This window comes from Bubalus kerabau, chromosome 3, assembly GCF_029407905.1.
Source record: "Bubalus kerabau isolate K-KA32 ecotype Philippines breed swamp buffalo chromosome 3, PCC_UOA_SB_1v2, whole genome shotgun sequence".
Lineage (NCBI taxonomy): Eukaryota > Metazoa > Chordata > Mammalia > Artiodactyla > Bovidae > Bubalus > Bubalus kerabau.
The window spans coordinates 72,710,349-72,735,389 of NC_073626.1; the positions used below are offsets into that span (position 1 = coordinate 72,710,349).

Below are 25,041 nucleotides of genomic sequence, written 5' to 3' on the forward strand. Positions count from 1 at the left end.
TACCTAGCATGAGTAGCTTTCTCTCTTGCTGGCAGGTGAAGCTCATCTTTGCTGGGTGTAGGAATCTAGACTTGCATTTTTTTGGTCTCACTTGTGCACAGATGTTATCTTTTTGTGTTCAATGTTGTATTGAGAAATCAATACCAGTCGGATTATTTTCCTTTTTAAGTTACTCGTGGTTTCTGTTTGGCAGCTTGTAGATTTGTTTTTCCTTCAACCTTAGATTTCAGGAATTTTATCAGAACATGCCTGGATGTAGGCATCCAGATTTCATCAGTTCTGTAGACTCTGGTCTTTCTTCAGTTTAGGAAGGCGGCCTATTTTGGTTATTTAATCATTTCCTGTCCTCAGAAGGTTCCATATTCCCCTTCTTGAATTCCTGATGTTTGCTCATTTTCCTCCTGCATCTGTCCTCCAAGCATTTTGTTTTTCCCGCTAGATTTTCAAATGTTTGTGTTTTTCTTTGTGTGTCAATATATTTCTTCTACTTGATCTTCCAACTCACTACTTGTAACAGGAACCATCTTCTTTATCTACTGAATTTTGTTTCTAAAACTTCATTTTTGGTCCCATTTCTCTGCTGTTAATCCTTCAGTGTGATGGTGATCATGATGATAATCCTTAAATGTTGGTGATGATGTGTGTGCATGCGTGCATGCTAAGTGGCTTCAGCCGTATCTGACTCTGTGTGACCATAAGGACTGTAGCCCACTGGGCTCCTCTGCCCATGGAATTCTCCAGGCAAAGATACTGGAGTGGGTTGCCATGCCCTCTTCCAGGGGATCTTCCCGACACAGGGATGGACCCATGTCTCCTATGGCTCCTGCATTGGCAGGAGGATTCTTTACCACTGAGCACCACCTGAGAAACCCCCAAACGATGATGGTGATGTGCAAAGTGTCTTCTGTCTCCTCCAGCGGCTCTGTTTCTCTCTGGCTCCTGGGCCCCTTCCTAGAGTTGCTCTTTTCTTTTGTTCACTGGGGCTTAGGTCCAACTCCTGAGAGACTTCAGTAGCGTCAGTCCAAAGAGCATGGGAAGATGCAGAGACCCCCTGGGTAAGCAGTGAGCTGATAGGCAAGTTGTTAACCTCTTTGGGGACTTCAGCAGAAGATCTCTTGGCTTCCTGAGTCCCTTGACTGACTGCTAAGGCTGATGCCATTCCTGCTTCTCAGCAGTGGAGGAGGACTGAGCCCACCTGATAAGCCTGGGGAGAGGGTGAGGAGGAGCCTGGGAGGAAAGATAAACTCATGTCATTGCTACATTCGCCCTCTCCACAAAGGAGAGGACTCCTCAAACTTGAGGAGCTCTCCAGCACTGGGCCCAGACTTTCATCTGGCCCAGAGAAGCCAGCCTTCAAGCCAATCTTATCAGAATCCAGGCAGAGTCTGGGTTTTCTTAGCAACCTCAAGGGCCTACATGCCTGCCAGTGGAGGGGGCCTGGTGGTAACTTCCCAACCCAATGTCTCATCAGCTAGAAAATAAGGATTCTAGGCCCCCCATCCTAGACTTACAGAATCAGAATCTCAAGGCACACCCTGGAATCTGTATTTGTAATCTACTCAGGTGAATCAAGAGCAGAACTGAGTATTGAAACCACTGATTTAAGCTGATGCTATTGCCTAAGGGAGCTAAGAACCCGTTCTAGATGTGCTAGGAGCTGAAGGTGCACTGGTGGGAGTTCTGACCCTTGTGCTTTTACACTCAAGGGTGCTAACTCACCCGAAGACCTGACATACACTTAGAATCATTTTCTTTCTCAATAGCCAGTTTTCCTTTCTCTCCTTAGACCATGATTTTTCTATGACATTCAAAATCTGCTATAGTTGGGATAAGAATGAAAAATACTCCTGAATAGAAATAATCATTCTTTACTATGGACACCAAATCTGTAAAGCCAGGGCAATATTAAATGAGGAGAGGGTACAGAGGAAGGGGTCATTATAGCAACTTTCCTTAAGTTATATGGAGGAAAGAACCACAACAAAGGTTTGGTCTAGCTCTCATTAAGCATCAGCTGTGGGTCAGCTGTAGCTCTGTGGCTCCTCCCACACATCTTCTTCATTCTAGGATTCAAGCAGAAGAGCTGTCAAAACCACACCACGGCCTTACAGATTTGCTACATTTGTGTGTGTAGGGTGGGATGGTACGGTCACCACCACTCATCTTCCTTGGACCAAAGCTGGTCATGGCCAAGCCTGAAGTCAATGGGCAGGAAAGTAGCTCCATTCCATGGGTGGAGCTAGGTCATTGGTGGTACAAGGGCACATTGAATCTTTTCACATGGACATGGAGGGAGCAAATAATCAGGGACAACAGTGTCATTTACCGTACTTACTGGGCAGGAAAACATCCCTTTCAGAAGTTATCCCAATTAAGAGGCCCAATAAGGAAAATTACCTGATAGCCAGTGACTAAATATGAGGATGAGCGGCCTATTGTTCCTCCTAACTGGTGGATCTCAGGTCCTCTGTGGTTCAGGAAGAGGGGAGATGTTCTTTCTCTTCTTGCCTTCCACAGCATGAATATAGAAAAAGGAATTCAAAGAAGGTTCGAACATACTTTGGGTTCATGCTGAACATTCTAGTGTTATTACACAGATACAAAGAGCATGCAGCATTCAGAGCAGCCCAGCCCGTCACCACTGTCCCACAGCACACAGCATCACTGTCAGACCTTAGGGACATCCCACTAAGACACCAGGTCATAGCTCTTCTCTTGCCTCCCACTCGGAGCTCTCCCACACACTCTTTTCTCCCCCTCCCCCAGTATCTCAGGTTTTGCTCTTTCTAGCCCTTCAAGATCCCCTCCTCCTCTGTTTTCCAAGCTGGTGTCTCCCTTTGGTCTTAGGAATGTTGAAGTCTCCAGCCCAGCTCTTCCCTTCACTGCTTGGCAGGGGCAGAGGAGGAGGGGAAGGGAGGAAAGCCCCAAGGTGGTCTGGATGCCAGGGAAGCGATCCAGATGCCTAAAAACATGAGCTATCTCACCCAGCCAAGGCTGATGTAGATCGGAGGCTCTCCTGCTCACATGCCCTCTCATTTCCAACTTGAATTTCATGCATGGGCCTGTTCCATGATCTCTTCCTGATTTTTGGCTGTGAGAGTTATATAACTGTCCAAATTCTTATTCTGCCACCCCTCTCCCCTTTCCCTTTGGATTTTTCACATCTTTGTAACTTATTCAAGCTTCTTATCAACAAGTTGGTTAGCCTCTGTGAGCCTCATAGGGGTGTGATATTCAATGAGAAATTCATTGCAGGTCGGGTGTGTGTGTGTGTGTGTGTACACGCACTCAGTCATGTCCAACTCTTTGTGGCCCCATGTACTGTAGCCAGCTGGCTCCTCTGCCATGGAATTTTCCAGGCAAGAATACTAGAGCGGGTTGCTATTCCCTCCTCCAGGGGATCTTCCTGACCCAGGTAGCCACTCAGAAAATGCTAATTCCCTTTCTATTTCTCTTCAAAGGCTCTGAGTATACCAGTGCTTCTTGGCCATCCTGAATCAGATGAGGTTGATTTTAGAGGCATTTCTATACAGTACTCTCTTACCGGATGCTTGCACAGTTCCAAGAATACAGTAGGTGCCCACTGAGCGCTTGATGAGCCAGTGTCCTTTCCTCCTCACTCACCACCCTTCCCTTCACCTCATCAGCTCTAAGCCCTCTCTCTGCACACGTCCTGTTCTTATCTCTGCTCCTTCACAGAGGAAACCCAGAGAGCAGCACTTGCACATTTGACTCATGGGTGGGGCTAACAGTCTGTGATGCTAATGGTCAGAGATTAAGAGAGTTTAACAGAAAATCAGAAAGGCAGTAAAGTACCATTGTTTAAATCTTCAGTTCTACTTCCCGTGTCTGTAGTGAGCGTCTCTATCAGGCTTTGACTCTTCAGTCCCTCTCCTTGTCCCAAAGAGAACCAAAGAAAAACCAGTATAAATGGCTTTATCAAGCAACTTTTCACATCATTAAATCACTTTGCTGTTTATGTAGTAGCAGCACAAACTCAGAAATACATTATACACAGGTTGGAGTAGCAGCAGAGGGAGGAGCAGCTGCTACAGAGCTGCCTGGTGCCTGTGGACGAGGTTGATGATGAGGCTGGTCCCTAGCATGCACCTCATCCTGGCTCAGCCACATCCCCTCTGAGTCAGGGTCCCCTCTTTCGAGTAGCTGCTGCTGCTAAGTCGCTTCAGTCGTGTCCGACTCTATGAGACTCCATAGAGAGCCCACCAGGCTCCCCCCATCCCTGGGATTCTCCAGGCAAGAACACTGGAGTGGGTTGCCATTTCCTCCTCCAATGCATGAAAGTGAAAAGGGAAAGTGAAGTCACTCAGGCGTGTCCGACTCTTAGTAACCCCATGGACTGCAGCCCACCAGGCTCCTCCGTCCATGGGATTTTCCAGGCAAGAATACTGGAGTGGGGTGTCATTGCCTTCTCCCCTTTTTGAGTAGAAATAGAGTTGAAACCTCTGTTACCGCTCTTGCCCATTGGAAATGGAGCTTTTCCTCAAAACCCAAGATACCGCCTTCTGTACTTTCCTAACCACCTCTTCCTTCAGAGGAAATTGTTCTCAGAGAAATTATCCTTTTACATCTGCCAATCAAATTAGGCTAACTCTTAGGGAAAGCCATCTGGATGGTACGGAAATGAACCTGACACAGATCTGTTCTGTCCTGCCCTCCAGGGGGTCCCTGTCTAGTAGGATGAATGAACACACATCGCTCTGCAAGTACCTGGCATACAGGAAGCCCTCACTAAGTATTTGTTGAATGAATGAGCGAAAGAATGACTGCACAATAATTTTAAGAGATGATAGCAAATGCTATAGAAGAATAAAGAACAAAATATACCAGGGGACTTGACTTGAGAGATGTTCTGGTGGTTAGAGGCTTCGGGGTGGGCTTTATGAAGGGAGACAGATAAGACCAGAGCCTTGCAGATGGAGGCTGTTGAGCCTGGCAGGGTGAGACAAATTGAGGATGGCACACCAGGGCTCTCCTGGGAGAAGGAATCTTTCCTGGGCCTTTTCTCAGCAGCATGGCCATGCAGTCATTTTCTAAATAAGGGAAGTACCACAGTAGGAGCACAGCGATGGTAAGGGCTCGGTCAACAAGATATTAGGCGGAAGCGTAACAGCTCTCCACAAGAGGATCACAGCCCTGGGAGGATGGGCAGCCTGACTTCAGATTCGACAAGGTTACAGTCCCCTTGATCTTTATCTTTTGAGATGATGAACTTGAACTTGATGAATCATGTTTTTTCTCCAATGTATTTTGGATATCCCAGCCCAGAATACATTTTTTAAAGAGTGGATACAGCACAGTTTGCTACGGAGTGGAAGCCTTTCCCGATTGCCTTCTCTAAGGAACCAGGGAAAGACAAGACTAGAAATGTCATTAGGATACCTTGGAAGAGGGCCACCATGGATCTGGCATGAATATTTATCTTGAATCCTGGAGATTTAGTATTCAGTTCATCTGTGATAATGGTAATTATCTGTTATGGATGAAACTGAATTTCCTTCCCCTCCTAAATTCATATGTTGAAACCCAACCCCTAGTACCTTAGACTGTGACTGAATTTAAAGATAGGGTCCTTAAAGAAGAAATTAAGTCTAAAGGAGATCATGGATGGGGGTGCTAATCCAAAATGACTGGTGTCCTTACAAGAAGAGGAAGAGGCACCAGGGATGCACACACACGCGCACATGCACACACGCATGTGCACGCGCACACACACACACATACACAGAAGAAAGGCCATGTGAGGACAAAGCAAGTCAGGAGCCATCTGCCAGCCAAAGAAAAAGGTACAGGAGAAACCACACTTGCCAACACCTTGATCTTGGACTTCCAGCCTCCAGAACTGAGAAAAAAGGAATCTGCATTGTTTAACCACCCACAGTTGAATCACTCAGTCATGTCCGACTCTTTGCGACCCCATGAACCACAGCACACCAGGCCTCCCTGTCCATCACCGACTCCCAGAGTTTACCCAAGCTCATGTCCATTGAGTCAGTGATGCCATCCAACCATCTCATCCTCTGTCATCCCCTTCTCCTCCTGCCCTCAATCTTTCCCAGCATCAGGGTCTTTTCCAATGAGTCAGCTCTTTGCATCAGGTGGCCAAAGTATTGGAGTTTCAGCTTCAACATCAGTCCTTCCAATGAACACCCAGGACTGATCTCCTCTAGGATGGACTGGTTGGATCTCCTTGCAGTCCAAGGGACCCTCAAGAGTCTTCCCCAACACCACAGTTCAAAAGCATCAATTCTTTGGCACTCAGCTTTCTTTATAGTCCAACTCTCACATCCATACATGACCACTGGAAAAACCGTAGCCTTGACTAGATGGATCTTTGTTGACAAAGTAATGTCTCTGCTTTTCAATATGCTATCTAGGTTGGTCATAACTTTCCTTCCAAGGAGTAAGCGTCTTTTAATTTCATGGCTACAGTCACCATCTGCAGTGATTTTGGAGCCCCAAAAAATACAGTCTGACACTGTTTCCACTGTTTACCCATCTATTTCCCATGAAGTGATGGGACTGGATGCTATGATCTTTGTTTTCTGAATGTTGAGCTTTAAGCCAACTTTTTCACTCTCCACATTCACTTTCATCAAGAAGCTTTTTAGTTCCTCTTCTCTTTCTGCCATAAGGGTGGTGTCATCTGCATATCTGAGGTTATTGGTATTTCTCCCGCAATCTTGATTCCAGCTTGTGCTTCTTCCAGCCCAGCGTTTCTCATGATGTACTCTGCATACAAGTTAAATAAGCAGGGTGACAACATACAGCCTTGACATACTCCTTTTTGGTTGTGGCAGCCCTAGCATGTGAATACACTGATATATTTTGAGGGCCTCCTATGAACCTGGCAGAAGTATTTTATCTCAGTTTTTTTAATGACTATGTAATATAGTTATTGTTATATTCCTTTTTCAGGAGAGAAAATAGATGCCCAAGGCTACAGCTCTAGCAAGTGGTGTAAACTCAGAGTCTAAGGCACATCTGTCTGGCTCCAGACATGATGCACTTAGCGTACCACCAACCCACATTTGAGAACTTAATCCTTTCCTTATGGAACTTATAAATGATGAGAGACAGACTTACGAAGATAAATAAATACATAAGTACTGCCTGGACCAGACCATCTGGAATCAATAATGCCATGGCAACGCCACAGTGAATCTACGCTGAGAGAGCATTCAAATGATTGTGAAGACAGCATAAGGGAGTGGCTGCAGACCTAAGGGCTGGGGGAAGATTCAGCAGCTTTCTAGTTATGGGAACTTGGGCTTTTATTCTTACTCATATCCTTAATCTCATCAGTTTCCTCATCTGTGCTAGGAGGGCTAAGTTGGGACTAATGGTGGAATATTACCCCCTGGGTTGTTGGAGGATTAAATAAGATAATATAAAGCACTTTTCATGATGCTTGGTACATAGTACATCTCAATAAATGCACCATGGCAGGAAAAAACATTCTTCTAATGCACATCTTACTAGATACTAACAAAAGAGCCAACCCATCAAAATGTGTTTGAGTTCCTATTTAAATGAAAATTCTACATGTTGTTAAGTTTATGTGTATTTTCACTGACACTTATATGTTTCCAAATATAATTTTGTTTCCAAAATATGTTTGCCTTCTCAGGACATTTAACTTAAATAAATACCAACATATACCATCACCAACACAGTCAAGGCAAAATTAAAATGTTCATCAGTGTGGAAGGACAGTCTGAAGAAAGACAAGACAGAAAGGACTCATAAAATACTGATAGAAGTCAGAGCAAATGAAAAATTGTGTGTGCGTGTGTGTGTGTGACACTGAGTTGGACATGTGAATGTGTTTTGGGGCAGACCTGCGCCCATCTGAGAATAAATGCAGGCACGATTCTAGACAGTAGATTGTGCCTGGGGAATCCGTCCCCCACCCTGCATGCCTTACTTGATAGATTGTTTCTTCATTGCAGGTGATGGCTTTCTTCCGCCTCAAAGTAGAAACTTTTTTTATAATGTTTCCTGTGCTTTTATAGCAAAAACCAATATAAATATTACTGGATCTATAAGTAAAAGAGTATAAAGTCTTATTTATCTTGCTGCATAGAGAAACCATGAAAAATATGTGGAAAGTTGAGTCTATTTTTCTCCAGGAAGACATTCAACTATATGCTCCGGCAAAGCAGAGATGCTTAATTTCAGAGATGACAGAGGGACTCTGTTATGTTTTTGGTTCACAGGATTTTCATTGTTTCTGCATGTGCATGAATATTGAAATATTTCTCTGACCAATTCTTGGAAAAGGATATCGCCTGGCCAACCACATATGTTCGCAATGACAGGTTGCACTCCCAACCCCAACTAACAGGCCACAATGATGGCTTCAGATGTAGAACAAGGGGAGAGAAAGTGGGATCAGGCCAGTGGCATGAATGGAAAACCCAAGCAAAGCCATGTCCTGGTCGGCAGCCCCACACGCTCCCTCCCAGTGGGGCCCCACTCTTTTCATCAGCTATGAGTTCTAATCCCAACCGTCAGGTTTTGCCCCTCCCTGGTTCTGCTCCCATGGAGAGGTGTGGAACTTTGTAACAGGGCATTGGGACCCATCATCCCAGCACACGAGGGTAACATCAGGTGGGACTTTTACCAGAACCATGAAAAGGGGAGGTTGAGGTTCCAGTTCCCTTTGATCCCCTGCGTTGTCCTTCTCTACCACTTCACAGGTCTCCAGGCTCCATCTCCTTGCTGTCCCCCCTGCTTTAGGCATAGCATCATGGTTCACTATTAGAGTTCATTTATTCCTGTGATTCTTACTAGTGGAAATAGTTTGATAAACCTGTAATTTCAAACTACAGAAACAAAACAAGGTGATGTGCCTTAGTCGTTAGCTGTGTGTTCATCCACTCACCTGGTCCTTGTTATGCTTAGTTGCTCAGTCGTGTCCGACTCTTTGTGACCCCATGGACTGCAGCCCACCAGGCCCCTCTGTCCATGGAGATTCTCCAGTCAAGAATACGGGAGTGGGTTGCTATGCCCTGGTCTGGGATTACCAATTCCCAAACCCAGATCCATAATCAAGAGCTGATGTCCTAGACAGCCTCAACTCTTTCTTACAAAAGTTCTTTCACCTTCTTTCTCCTTCATTCTTTTCTCTCTGGTTGTCAAGTTGTTGTCACATTTCTTAGGGAATTATTCTCATTTTCTGTCCTGCTTTATGAGCCTTTCCTTCCACCCCATTGCCTCTAAGGTATTTTCATTTTAATAGGGAATAATTCTCTGATTTATGTTAATGAAACTCTAATGATGATGTTTCAGGCAGGCAGAAGAGAGCCCTCACCTGGAATTTTAGATCTTTCCTCCCAGCCTGGAATGCAAACGCTTATCTTTTCAAACCATGTTGAAATCATATTTGTGCATAAAATTGCATTTTTTTTTCCTTTGCACCATTCCCATCAACAGTTGGGAATTTCTGACCATCTTTTATAAGTTTCTGTTTGTGAAATTAACATCTGAGTCTGCTCACTAAATTCAAACCTTTAGAAAAACTGCAGCGTGCTGAGGCTAATAGCAGAAAAGTTAAAGGTGTTGGGTGAAGTTTTTGTTTTCTAAGATGCCTAGATTGTTCTGAAGCTAATATAGAAGGGCTGTTGGTTAGAGTAGTTAGTATTTAACCTATAGGAAGCTAACATTTGAAGTGTCTTTTTGTAAATGGAAGCAATGTTGAGTAAGTCTGTATTATTCATTGCAGACTCTGTATTACTTCCTAAATGATGGCCGAGGTTATCATCTATAAATCTCTTTAGTAATATTGTTCAATTTCCTACTCCTCTTTTAATACTCTTCAGGTGGACTTAGAGACTTAGATAAACTACCAGTGAGTGCAGAGTATACCCCCCACCCTATCACATAATTGTAGAGTCTCTGCCAAGTGCCCTGTATGCTATCAGGCACCATGGAGCATGGAATGAGCACATCTCATGTGAGGCTGCAGCTGAGACGGGCAGCAAGGACTCAAGCAAAACCCACAGCTCAGCACGTTGAGGTTGAGGTGGGCAGGAGGCCATTAAGGTCCAACCGAGGGTATGAGTCAGAGAGGCAGTGTACGCACGGGATCGTGGTTCTGTCAGAGCCTAGACTGAAGGAGACAGTTCACTGGGCTGGAAAGGCCATGCTGGACAGGCAGCACTTGCTTTAGGGTGTTCCTATCTCACAACTTCCTAACAGGTTGCCAGGTGATGTTGATGTAGTTGGTATGGGGTCCAACTCTGAGAATCACTGGCTTGGGAAAGTTTTCCATGAAAAACACACAAGATGTCATGCGTCTCTGTGGGTTTCCTTTGCCTCTGCTTTTTTTAAAATCTTTTGAACACATGTATACCTGTGGCGGATTCGTTTTGATGTTTGGCAAAACTAATACAGTGTTTGAGGTTTAAAAATAAAATTAAATTAAAAAAAAAAATCTTTTGAACACTGTAAATCATCTAATATATCAGATTATCTTTGTAGTAGTTATTAGGAAGCCTGCAGACAAATTTCTGGCTATCCATTCAATGCACTGATGATGCCGTGGCATGCATTTTGTCTAGTAACTTCACTTCTGATTATGTTTTACATTCCTATCCTTAGTTTCCCTTTGATTTGTCTTTCTGGCCTATTTTTAATTTCTTTTTTCTCTGTTATTGCCTGGATCTTTGAAATCCACGTTAAACATTTTTAAAGACAAAACAGGTTATGTCTCTTTCACTACCACCAGCAACAACAAAACAACACTTTGATATACTATATTGAGTAAACTTTAGTAAGAAAGCAGTAAACTTTAGTAACAGAAACATTTTTTTTCAAAGAGAAATTACTTCGGAGTGCAAGCCTCACTTAGGGACCATAGGCTAGATGAACAGACATTTGAAATTAAAGTTTCAGGTTAATTTAATTTGAAATTAAAGTTTCAACACATCATCTTCTCTTAGGGCTGGTTCTATTTACCAAATACAGTGCTTTTAAGATCACTGTAACATACAAAATCCAAGGTGGATTAATCTTGTAATCTTACTTTTAAACCATCTTCTTTCATAAAGCAATTACGGAAAACATGGAAATATATAGTCATAGACTATATCAACTGCATGTGTTAAAGAGGAAACGCTTGATACCTTTCTTTTAAAAACTTGTACTAAATGGTTTGTAAGTAATTTTTATTTACGTGTTTATCTGTGGCTGTGCTGGGTCTCTTTGCTACGCGAGCTTTTTCTCTAGTTGTGATGAGCAGGGGCTCCTCTCTCGTTGTGGTGCCCTGGCTTCTTACTGCCGTGGTTTCTTTCATTGCGGAGCACAGGCCTAGGCACCCGGGCTTCAGGAGTTGCACCACGTGGGTTCAGCAGTTGTGGCTCCCAGGCTCTAGAGCACAGGCTCAGCAGTTGCGGTGCAGGGGTTCAGTTGCTCTGAGGCATGTGGGATCTTCCCAAACCAGGGATCGAGCCCATGTCTCCTGCACTGACCGGCGGATTCTTTACCACTTGCCCACCAGGGAAGCCCAGGACTGAATGGTTTTCTACTTTATTTTAAATGTCATATACTAGGAAAAAAGAAAATCTCTTTTGAAATGACTTGTTTCTGTTGAAATGCATTATTTAAATTTTCAGTGCTGCTAATGAGAACTGTTTCTTGGACAAACATAAATAATGAGGGCATATTATTAGTACAACTCTCCAGGAGCCATGGTGGAAAAGACAGTTCACATAAGGGAAAGTTATTCTATTTCAAAAGGAGATAGTCACCATGATGTTTCTTTTGCTTCTCACCATGACAAGGAAAATATGTGGGAATCATGCTTTCTCATGAAGGTTGTGTTGCTGCATGAAAGATAACAAAGGCAGTTTCTGAGATTAACAGGAAACAGTTATAGATAAGATTGTTTCACCAAAATAGCTCAAGCAGAACTAAAGGAAAGGCCCTATGATTTTTAACTTACAGTGAAATTTCTGAAAATCACATAGGAAGAGATGATAGAAGTTTCATCCTCCTATTAAGAGGATCAAAGTAATAGGTCTGTTCAAGCCTAGAAAACCAAAGTGAACTATACAATAATTGAGAATAATTAAATTTTAGCAAGAGAAGGGAAATGTTGCACCCAGAGTTTGTATTTCTTTAAACTTTGCTCTCTTTTTCAATATAGTGATATTGACTACTAATCTTCCTTGCTTTTATACACTTAAAAAAGACAAATATATAAAATGCCATTTGACTTACTTAGCCCTGTAATGGGAAGCTCTGCCATTCCATGGAAAGCTTAGGTATTCACAGGTACCCGGACCCTAGCGGCAAACAGCCTCTAGGGAAGTTCTTCTCAAACACGAGTGCATACGCGGGTCACCTGGGGATTGTGTCCAGTTAAGAACCCATGTTAAACTACAGAGGAATCAGGAGAAAGCTTTGGACCTCCTTCCCCAAATCACACATAAACACATTCAAGCCAATCTGCCTACATGGTTCAGGAACCTAATTCCTGCTCTAAGGGGTATATTTGAAAACCTCAGAGTATAAAGTGGCTATAAATATTACAGTGATCTATGCAACTCCAGAGAAGGGCATGGTCACTGTGGGATAAGAAGGAATGAACCTCTACAGAAGGTGAGACTTGAATTTCAACTGGCAGAGTAAGGAGCAAGTCTAGCCCTGTAGGTAGAAGGGTAGAATAATCTGAATCCATGGAGGTAGAGATGAGAAAAAGGAGGATAAATTCCCCAGCCTGATGCTTCCATGGAAACTAGAAGATGAAAACCCTGGATGGGCAATGTGGAGCCAGTTTATGAAGATAGTTGGATGCCAGCTAAGGAATTCGCTTCATTCAGCAGGCCACACTCAGTTCTTAAAGACATTTAAAGAGGGAGTGACATAGTAAAAACAGGATGGGCTGAATTAAAAGGATAAAGTCTAAGTTTTTACATATAAACATATACTATGTTTATTATTGGCTTTAGCATGAGGTGGAACAGGGCCTTGTAATTCTTTTTTAAAAACTATTTCTTGGCAATTCTTGGACATTTATATTCACTCTTAGGTTCTAAATTTTACTGCTTCTGTATATAAATGTAGCCCATGAACTGCAGAGTTTGACTCTGCCATTGTGTGCCCGGCCCCGAGAACACGAGGAGGACTGAGGTCTTCGCATCCCTGCCACCCGCACCACCGCATGGCTTCCCAGCCTTCCGTAGCTTCTGTGTTGTGTGTAGATGAGTGAGCCTGCGTAGCCTGCGAATGTGCTGGGCCCACACCTTCTTAGTTAACTGATGGTGCACTACCTAAGCTTCATTGCTCCCTCTTTTTAGAATTCTGTGTCTTTCCCAAGCTTCACATGCAGCAGAAACACCTCAGCTTTCCCTCTTCAGAAGTTGGTGTAAGTTAAGTAAGCAGCCTCATATACTGTGCTGTGCTCAGTCCTGTCCGACTCATTGCAACCCCATGGACTGTAGTCTACCAGGCTCCTCTGTCCATGGGATTTCCCAGGCAAGAATACTGGAGTGGGTTGCCATTCCCTTCTCCAAGGGGTCTTCCCGACCCAAGGATTGGAGGATCGAACAGCGTCTCTTGAGTCTCCTGCAATGGCAGGAGGATTCTTTACCACTGGCACTAGCTGGGAAGCCCTCATACTGAGATTCATAAGGAACTGTGTCCTCTTTTCTTTAGGAAGAATAAAATTAGTTACAATTTATTCCTTCACCACTGGAGAGGGGACTAGGTACCATCCAAATTACTAGTTGCTTCTGGCTAGCCTTACAAATTACTAGTTACTTCTAGTACCACTAGTCCCTCTAAAGCCTGACTGCATGTGTTTTGAGCATATCCGGCTGTGTCCCAGACGTCCAAGAGAAAGCTTCCCAGAACCCCATCTGGACAGAAGGGATCCCGCATCTCCCAGCTCTCCACCCACCATCCCACCTGCTTGCTGCTTCCCTTATTGTACTCTGCTACCTTGGCCAGCCAAGCGTGGTATCCGAGTCCCATCAGTGCTCTGCTGGTCAGTGCGAGCTAAGGTCCTTTGCCTGAAGTCTGCCTCTGCTCCTGCAGAGGACAAGTTAGGTTTTTCAGGATGGTCTTGAGAGTATTGAGCTGATTCTGTGTTCACATTAATCAAAACAAAGCTAACACCTGGAGCTTATTTCAAGCGCAGTTGTGAGTTTAGAGACCTCCCCAAGTGGATTCATCCAAGTACAGATCAAAGCATCGTCCCTTCAAATGGATTCAGGTTGACCATCATAAAAAATGGATCAAGAGGCTAGTCATGCAGGAATCCCAAGCACTGTTCATGGTGCCCCTAAGTTAGCTGCATAATGCAGGCTTAGGAAACCCTTTGGCTTGGCAGTGGTCCATTTTTAGAGGCAGTATAGTAGTTAGGAGCCAGGCTCTAGAAAAGATGCCTCAGGTTCAAATCCATCTCTACCAACCACAACTGTGCAAATGTGAACAAACTGTCTATCATCCGTTTCAGTTGCCTCATCTGTAACATGCGATTAGAATAGTCCCTACCTCTAGGGTCCTTGTGAAAGTCAAATGAATTAATATACATACAGTGCTAGAAGAGTGCCTGTCATGTATGCAGTAAGTGCTATAACAGTGCTGGCAAAACAAAGAACTTTGCAGTCCCTTCTGGATCACCACAGTCCAGGGTCCTGTCTTCATTATTTCATTCATCCCAGGGTCTTCTTGTCAAGAGGGATAAGTGGGTGAGTGGCTCGGACTGGCAACACAGTTCCCCTTCCAATTGCTAGGGCAGGACCACCATCCACTTTGTTGTTTCTTCCCATTTTCTGAGCATCATAAAATGTAATATTCATGTGTCAAGGGATCCAGGCTAGTATTTTAACATTTTACAGCCTCTTTGTAAAGCTACCTTTTCAGTTTTAGAGGAGGCAGTTTTATGACTCCCTTTGATAACCACTTAACTATGAAGACCCAAACAAAGAAGAGGAATGGTCAGAGGATATCAGGAACTCCCAGACAGCTAGAGCCCCACTTCTTGAACATTATTCAAATTAGCTCCAGGACTCATAATTCTGTGTTTTCATTTATTGCTGCAATAAAGTAAATGGTTCTTTTATCCAAATGTTATTTCCTGGCTATTAATTCAGTAGCTATTTTGGATTGTAGCACTCCTCTTTGATTTAGGGAAATGGTACCTTATAAATATGTAAAAGTTGAAGACTGACACTTGGAGAAATTGACTTTGATTTGTTTTGTTAATATCCTATGGCTAGACTCATTACAGGTTTGAAAGATGAGGCCCCATTCTCTACTTATAAGAGATAGGGTGCTTGTGGCTCTATAACAAGGAAATTTGGGGATGCTCTTCTCAAATCTTTTGTGGACTGGATCTCCGTGTATGCCTCCAGGGGACACACACGGCTCTCTTCTTCATATATTTCTCCAGAAACTGCTCTTGAACTCAAGAATGTAGCTGAAAATGGTCATAGGCTTGGGACTTTCTCTGCACCTATGAGTGTCAGCAAGGGTTTACGACAGGGCCCAGGATGATCTTTACACTGGTATGATTTAACCATGGATCAATCAACCTATTAAGGGGAAAAAGACAAGGTCAATAAGGCTGGGTCTTGGTGAACCAGAGGCCATCCTACATTTTTCAACCTAATGTTCTTATTTCCTTTCCATTAACATTTCACAATGAAAAAATGCCTATATTCTTTAATTTTTAAGATAATTAAGGGAATTTAGTGCTTTTGAAGGATAGAGGATTTATAATGGCATCAGGGAATGCACTGTAAATAACCCGCGAGACAAGGGCCACCTGGAAAGCAGCAGCGCAGTCTCCATCGTCATTTCTGCTTCTTGGCAACAGGCTGTAAGAGGGTTATCTCCCTTGGCCAGTGCAGAACCAAGCTCCTCTCCTTAGACCAGAAAGACCTGCTTGTTCTGGGACAGGGCTTCTACCCTCTTGGGAAGTGGTTTTCCAGCTGTATTTGAGTTTGAACAAATTATAACAAACACAGAACATTCTAAGTACATGGCATTCTCTGTATGCAAAGCCCTGAAATGTGTGATGGAAGTAGACAGTCATTCTGGAGCTTCTCTAAGGGAAAGAAACGTGCCATCTGCCTCTGAGATCATTACAGCCTAGCGAGTGAGGTCAGGATGACACAAGGGAATGTACCAGGGCACAGAACAAGAGAGCAGGTCCACATGATTGCAGCCAGGCTCGTGCGCATAGATACAAAGGGCTTAGTCCAAAGGCTGGCTTACCTGTGAGCTCTCCAAGCTGACCATTTAAGGCACTATTTAATAAAGATCATTTCGATGATTACTAGATAAAGATGGTACAGTAAATACACTCATTTTCTTTTGTTGAAGCCCAACTAAAATAACAACAAAAGGGCATGTTTTCTCAAAGATATAGAAATTGGGCAAGGACTTAACAATGATAAACTTTTTAAAGCTAGAAAACAGATGGATAAATATTAAGTAATTCAGCAAACCCAAGAAAGACAAAATAAGCTATCAGTGGGAAAAGCTGAAAGGTAAACAGGTTTATACCACAGACCCCTCCCCATCAAACAGCTCAGGAATTGGCTAAGTAAGTACCTTTGGAAACAGAGATGAAGAGAAGGCTATAAACAAGAAACAGAGAGTCTAAGAAGCAGTTTGACCTCCAGATTCTTTATCCCACCCTCCACTCTGTAAAGACTAGAGGCTCATCCTCTGAAGAGGGTATAACAGCAGGTCTCTGGGATGGGGTTAAACAAGTGCAGAGCTTGAGGGCAGGAATGCAGGCTGAAAACAAGAGGACTGAATGAAGTTATAGACCAGGGCTGAGTTTCTTCTCCAATCTCTGTTCCTGTATACAAGAAGATTCTTCTCTGGGGAACCTGAGTAGCTAAAGAGCAGACCCAAAGATACAGATGTTTGATGGCTTTCCAAGGAAAGGGATCAGTCAGATCCCTGTCCAGAGAAGCCCCCAGAAGCTCTGATAAAAGGAGCTTTCCGGGCTTTGCTTTTAAACAGGGGCAGAAAACTAAAGATCACCACACAGCTGGGCAAAATCTCTATTACCTCTAAAGCCTTGACTATGTTAAAATGATTTAAGGAAGGATAAGCTGATAAACTATCAACCATGAGTGGATTAAGAATGTATTTACCATTGTGCTGAATACCTAGAATGGAATATTATTCAGCTTTAAAAAAGAAGGAAATAATTTTCTATGGTACATTGTGGACGACCCCTGAAGACATTTTGCTAAGTGAAGTAAGCCAATCGCAAAAGGACAAGTACTGCATGATACCACATGTGAGGTATCTAAAGAAGTCAAACTCGTAGAGACAGAAAAAAGAATGATTGTTTCTGGTGGGGTGGGGGGTGGTGGCAGATGGAAAGTTGTTCATTGAGTACAGTTTCAGTCTTGCAAGATGAAAAAGCTCTAGACATCTGTTGTACAATAATGTAAATATAGTAAATAATACTGTGCACTTTTAAAAATTTGAGAGGATAAATTTATGCCATATTGTTTTAAGGGAAGCCCCAGTGGCTTGGTGGTAAAGAATCTTCCTGCCAGTGCAAGAGACATAAGAGACACAGGTTCTATCCCTGGGTCAGGAAGATCCCCTGGAGAAAGGAATGCCAATCCACTCCAGTATTCCTGCCTGGGAAATTCCATGGACAGAGGAGCCTGGCAGGTTACAGTCCATAGAGTCACAAAGAATCAGACAGGACTTGGGGATTAAACAACAATGTATGTTTTTTTTAACCACAATAAAAATGAGAGAGGCTAAAACAAAATGAAGAGAGTGACATAAACTCTGAAGAGAGAAGAAAATGTCAAGTAGAATTACTGACATCCTCAGAGTGGTAAGAGAAGATATTGCATCCATGAAACAAAATTAAGGTGCTATTAAAAAATAATAATAAAAAAATACAAACAAAAAGAAAACGCTTAGAAATGAAAGCTGTAGTATTAAAATATTAAGGAGAGGTTGTATTTCCTAGAAAGATCAAAAAGAAATAAAATGAAATACAGGACAGGAGGAAAAGGAAATAAGAAAAAACAGTCTAAAGTTCAGATAAAGGGAATTCCAGAAAAATAACAGATGGGAAGAAATCATTAAAGAGTGCATTTTTCCATTTTTTCTAGAATTGCAGTTCATGATTTTCCAGATTAAAGGACACACAAAGTACCTAGGGTTATAAATGAAAATAAACTCACACCTCGGCACATTTTCATGACATTTCAGAACTCTGGAAGCAAAAAGAAGATCCCACAAAAACAGAGAGGGAGAAGGAATCACTTCCAAAGGTAATGGGTTCATAATAGCTTCTGACTTCTCCAAAGTGGATCTAAAACTAAAAGAGAATGCCCTCAACATTCTACTAGCATGACTTCCAACCTAGAAACTGACGTATAGACAAACCTTCAATCAAATGTGACAATAATACGAAAACATACCAGACATGCAAGCTCTCATAAATTTACCAGCACATACATCTCTTCTTGGGAAGCTGTTGTAAGATGTGTCTCACTAAAATAAGAAGAGAGCCAGGAGAGAGAAAGATGTGGGATATAGAAATAAAAGAGAGATGAAGGCACCCCCAAAATTACGGTGAAGAAACGTCTAGGATGAAAGCTATATGCAAGGCAGAGAAGACTGCAAGTCCCAATTATAGTTCAGAAAGTTCCAACAGAGATTTCTTCATAAAACTGTTGGAATACTCAAAGCATCTGAACATTTTCAGATGAGATTTAGATAATTAGTGGAGAGTTTAGAGGTTGAATTAGTGATCCGGGTGGAGAAAACTAAGCTCACTTTAAAGAAGACAGTTTCTTAACTGTGAGAATACAAAATCCTATCAAGGGAAAGTAACCATAGTAAATTGCATGACTTAGATGTGAATTTCTTTTACAGAGTCATTACACTATAAATCCTGAATATTTCTCTAAACAAAGTTACTATATTATTATACTGAGGAGTGAGAATGGATGGTATATGAGGTAGCAAAAGTTAATAGATACAGAATAAAACAGCTTCATCTTCATCTTCAACAAGGAGGAAGCTAATAGATAATGCTTAAAACAGAAAATCATTTAAAAATAAAATCACAAGCACCTTACTTAGCCAAATATAAAAAAATAAAAATGTATCTAGATGATTTGAAAGTGGTTGCCTCTAAGTAAGGGAAAGTTTTGACACTCAAAGAGTTCTGCTAATATGTGTATGTCACTAACCTTGCAGATCTAACTTACTCTTAAAACTATATGCATGTATAACTTTGATTTTAAATTATTTCTAAAGCAAAAAAAGAAAAAAAAAATAACAAGATAATAAAGTGTTTAGCATGAGTCCAGGAACTCCAAATAAGGACACCTCCACACAAAGACCGTTTCCATCACCACCGTGTTGGAATTTCACAAACCTTACCTTTTTCATTCTAAGGAGTTAGATTCTACAAATATGTTACTATAGTAAAGTGATTCTCTGAAAGATAAGCTGACTAACTTTTTTGAGCTACTACTTTTAAACTGTATTTATGTATCCGTTTTTGGCTATACTGGGTCTTCCTTGCTGTGCGCAGGCTTTCCCTAGTCCTGTGCGGGCTTCTCGTTGCAGTGGATTATCTTGTTGCAGAGCACGGGCTCGAGGGTGTATGTGCTTCAGCAGCTGTGGTTCCCAGCCTCTAGAGCACAGGTTCAACAGCTGCGGCTCAGGGACTTAGTTGCTCTACGGCATGTGGGATCCTCTGGGATCAGGGATCCAACCTGTGTCTCCTGCATTGGCAGGCAGACTCTCCACCACTGAGTCACCAGGGAAGCCCCAAGTTGATTAGTTTTTTAAAATGTATTTATGGCTGTGCCAGGGCCTCGCCACTGAGTGGGTCCTTCTCGAGCGGAAGTGAGATGGGGCCACTCTCTGCCACAGTGCCCTAGTGCCTCTCATCACGCTGGCCTCTCCCCCTGCAGGGCACAAGCTGCAGGGCACAGGGACCTCAGTAGCACCTCCTGAGCCTCGAGCGCAGGCTCAGTGGCTGTGGTGCACGGCTTCAGTTGCCCCACAGCATGTGGGATCCTCCGGGACCAGGGAGCGAACCCGCACTGGCAGTCAGACTCTCCACCACTGAGCCACCAGGGAAGCCCCCATGCTGATTAATTTTTAATAAAATTAACCATCAGAATAGCAGGCAGAGAGTCTGTCTGCAGTAGTTCATTGTTCTTCCACGTTGTGGTAAATAATCAGTGCTTGAATTTTAGCCTAGAGATGTATGTTTCTATGGAGGAGAATGGGGTTGGGAAGGAAGGGTTGATGCAATGGTTTCTGGGATGCTTACAGGGAGGAGAACTGGATTTTATTGCTCAGTCTAAGTGGTCCCAGAGCATAAATTACTCCTTGGATAATTTACACCCAGTGACTAGGCTAGGACTATGAATACAGAATGGTCCCTGATAATCTAAAAACATAGAAATGATTCCCTTACCAAGGGTGGCCCAAAGAATATGGTAAACCCAGTGGAACCAGAAAATAAAGAAAAATATTCCCAAAGAATTTTTCTTGCCTTGAAATTTGAGGAGGGCAACAGATCGACAGCTGCCTAACATGAGTGTTTTGAAAACACTGAATCTGTACGACCAGTATTATAACAACGACGTTGTGATGTTTTTATAGAATGACACTATATTGCAAATTTACTCCTTCAATGAAACATATGCCCTCACTAACCCTCCAAACATCTCTATCCTATGAAGAAACACATTTTGCACTAGAGATGTGTTGGCTAATCCCTTCCACCTTTCTGAATATACAGAACGCGTGTGTAACAAAGAGCAAGCGCACAGCGACAGCATTTAAGGCTGCAAGAAACACGGCAGAGTGCTGTATGCCCCTGTCGTTCCCCCGAAGAGCAGCAATTAAAATGCACAGCTGCTGGCCGCCCAGATGTTTCTTGCATTCAGTGCTCTGTAATATGCATCTGAATATACTGTCTGACTGCAGTTTCAGCAAACTAGACAGCTTTGTATTCTAAATTCAGCAGACTAGATCCAGGGTATATATTTTTTTCCTCCAGATTAGCTTCCCTCTCCCTTCTCCCCTCCCCTCCTCTTCGTTTGCTTGGGGCATTAGCAGTTCAGAAACAAAAGACATTTCTAGCTCAGAGTTTAGCTGTATCAGAGTGTAAGTGCAGGTCAGGTCTGATTTATGTGGCATGTCTGATAAGCAGGAGAGGAGAGCAGAATGAAGGGCTTGGAAAAGCTGGTGAACTTGGCTTGACTTTTATCTTGTGCTTTTGTAGGCAGCCAACATCCCCCTGGTGTCAGAACTCGCCATCGACGACATACACTTTGATGACTTTTCTCTCGACGTTGACGCCATGATCACGGCTGCTCTTCGGATGTTCATGGAGCTGGGGATGGTACAGAAATTTAAGATTGACTATGAGGTAAGATGTTCGGTCATGGGGCTCCCAGGAGTGCACCCAAGAACAACGTGGTAGCCACTTTGAGCCTTGGGTTTCCCAAATGTTCATCGGGGATGATCATGCTTTCCCTGCATACCTGGTGGGATTACCGTGGGAATCGTGTGAGATGTTTGTGGAAGGACCTCAATGTTGAGGATTCCTCAGACATAAGGTATCATTTTGATCATGGCCCACTGCAGACACATGCAATTGCCTGATGTAAACTTTCCCTTCCCATTTCAGACGCTGTGTAGGTGGCTTCTGACAGTAAGGAAGAATTACCGAATGGTCCTGTACCACAACTGGAGACACGCCTTCAACGTGTGCCAGCTGATGTTCGCGATGTTGACTGTAAGTGTGTTCGGTGACAGTGGAAGGTCATCTGTCACTTGTGAGGACCTACTGGCTTCCCCTTCACACGCCCATTTCTCTGACAAACTGCCCTGTGATTAACTTTACGTTGGAACTTACCTACCCTGGTGATGGGAGTGTATATTTCACAACGACCTCTGAGCTTTAAGGCTGTAAAATCACTGATCCCTTGGAGCAGGTATAGTCTTTGAATGATTGCTTGAGTCTCTTTTTAATGTTTTATCTTGGGAAACTGGTTTTTTATAAACAGAAGAAATGCTTGGGTTTTCAAAGCCACCTTTTTTTGCAGAGAATATGGGGATGACTGACTAAACAAAGAGATCTGCTGGATAAGACCCCATTGGGGAAAGCCAAAGAAGGGATGTGTGAACATTACCCACAGGGACATGGGAACCCTGAGAGATGCTTATCTGGAGAAGGTCCAGGGAGGCCGTGGGAAGGAAGGAGTAGGAGTGTATGTTCTCAGGGTTTCGGGCACACCAGGCTTCAAAGCTCTGCTCCAGGCGCCGTAACAAAGTGAAGGTGGCCAGTCTGTTTTATAGAAGCAGCTGGGGCAGCTGGCCAGAGGTAAGCCTTGGAATTTAATCTAAAAGCAAATGTTTGTGGCAAAGACTAAAACAGAACCTCTCTTCATCTCCATTTTCTGGCAAGAAATAAGGCTCATTTGGTCTTATTTCTACTCACACTGTCAAGCAATTATCAATTAAAATGGTTTCTGGCTAAAATATATTGGTTTCTTTAGCCTCAAGGTGATATGTACATACATGTGTATCCATATGCGTGTATGTAGGCATACCTGCCACACAGAAAAAGAGAAGATGAGTTTAAGATTCTCATAACGTAAATCTAAATGCCTTACATCTTTGCACCCAGATTAAAATTTAAACCCGAAAGAGGGAATGCTCAATGACAAACATTTTCCTTTGGTCCATGTGAAGGAAGATTTCTGCTCCTTCCTCATGAAGTGCTCTGCACTCTTCTTGGCCTACTAAACTTTTGCTCATTCTTTAAAATGCATTGATCTAATGCTGGTTTTTCCATGAAGACTTTCCTTTTCCATCATCATCAATAATTTCAATAATCATCAGTAACCGTGTCTTGTACAACACATCTTTCTGCTGTGTATCTGAAGTTAAAGATCTCTCATTCCCCTGTAAAGTAAGCAGCTTAAGGCTAAAGAACTCATTTCTTGTTCTTGCAATAACCTTCATTTATTTGCTCAACATCTATCTGTTGAGCATGTCACCAGCACCCTCTACTCAATCCTGTACTTGGTAAGCTTTCAACAAATTTGTGTTGGATTGATTTGAACTGAAATACACATATAGCATAAGAAGATGGGACCAAAATGTCTTCACTTTTACACTCAAGGACTTGTTTTTTTTTTTTTTGCGGGCGGGTGGCGGGGGAGAAGGGTGTCCACAACTGCTTAAGTAGCAAGGAAAATAATCTGGAAAAACGACATCTCACTGTAACATATACCATGAAAGCAGGCAGCCAGTCAAATGAGGAAGGAAGAAGCTTTGAGCAAGACCCTTAAATGTTTAAGAACCAATGTTTCATGGGAAAAACAAACAAACAAACCTCTCATTTTACTTTTCCAAATCAGATCTCATAGACAAGTGATAATTTTTTGTGTCCAGAGTTCATGTATATGACTCACAGAGGACATCCAATAAAGAAACTATTAACCTATTATTTTGGAAAACCTATGGATTTATGGTGAATCACCAAAATAAGTAAGCAGGAACCTGTTCAATGAAGGACTGAATTATGTGCAGTGTTAGTCACTTGTCTTGTCCAACTCTTTGCAATCCCATGGATTGTAGTCCAGCAGGCTCCTCTGTCCATGGAGTGGGTAGCCATTCCCTTCTCCAAGCAGGAAACTTGTTCAGTGAGGGATTAAAGATGTCATAAACAGAAACAGATTTTACAATAAGCCTTAAAATAGTCCATCCTAAAGGAAATCAGTCCTGAATATTCATTGATATTGATGAATGATGCTGAAGCTGAAACTCCAATACTTTGGCCACCTGATGGAAAGAACTGACTTATTGGAAAAGACCCTGATGCTGGGAAAAATTGAAGGCAGGAGGAGAAGGGGATGACAGAGGATGAAAAGATTGGATGGCATCCCCAACTCTTGAGTTTGAGTAAACTCTGGGAGTTGGTGATGGACAGGGAAGCCTGGCATGCTGCAGTCCATGGCGTCGCAGAGTCGGACACGATTGAGCGACTGAACTGAACTGAACTAAAAGAGCTGGGATAGAGGAAACTGGTAAGAACTTCATGGTCGAGTGGACATTTAGGAGAAAAGGGAATTCATACCCAGTTTTCTTTAGTAAATTTTTCCACAGTATGGCCAATCTTGATCCTTTTCAAGAAACTGAAGAAGGCAGAGCTCTCAGAATGTTACCACCATGGAGATACTCCTTCTGCCTAAATATTTCAAAGGTAGAGTTGTTTTTGCAAGTCTGCTCATCAACCTTGAAGAATATCACTGTTTGAGAAAGTCTGGGTTTTGTTTTTGTATTAATGCTAGCTCAAAAAGAGAAGAATTTACTCTTAAAATTCTCTTGGCCAGGGGAAGAAGGAGCTAGAGGTTGAAAAATAAATGCATGACTTTGGAAAGAATACCTTGGTGAATGTTATTTTTTCCTCTTTTACACTAAATAGAATAGCCACATTTGGAAAAGATATTATTTTCTGTTCATTAAATGTTTCTGAACTAAGGGTTACAGTAGGTTGAAAATGTCAACTTTGTCCGTAACACAAGTATTCTCCTCTCCAACTTGACCATAGTCAGACTGGTTAATCAGAACTTTTTCACTAAGAAAGAAAATATTGAGATAACAGAGATTACTTGATCAGGGGCAAAAAAAAAAGTGAGCGTAATTCACTCATCAATTCTAACTTCTGGAATAAGACCTCGGTAGCCAAAGTAGGCAAAATGATAACCTACTTATTTCCTTGAGTGGCCACTAAGGCTTCAGGCTTCAGGTACTCCTGAATACTGTTAGGGTCTTTCACTGTTTTGCTCTCATCAGTGATTTTATTTCCATTCTAGTTATCTTATATTCCACTTCCACGTGTTGAATTAGAACTAAAATTCTCTATTAATATGAAAGGAAAGTTATAATTAACCCCTGGATTCATTCAGCTAGTTACAAAGGTGGGCGAGCACAGCGCATGTGCGCTGAATTTTCCTCTAGATGGCGCTCCAAGGC

At 42.6% G+C, this 25,041-nt stretch overlaps 1 protein-coding gene across 1 annotated transcript in view; it reads left to right on the forward strand.

Annotated features, from left to right (window-relative positions):
- PDE11A (phosphodiesterase 11A) overlaps positions 1–25,041 on the forward strand; it is a 419,647-nt gene that overhangs the window by 303,657 nt on the left and 90,949 nt on the right. Inside the window, exons 11-12 of the mRNA XM_055572117.1 lie at positions 21,278–21,424; positions 21,686–21,793. Coding sequence (XP_055428092.1) covers positions 21,278–21,424; positions 21,686–21,793 — 255 coding nt within the window. The remainder of the gene's footprint in view (positions 1–21,277; positions 21,425–21,685; positions 21,794–25,041) is intronic.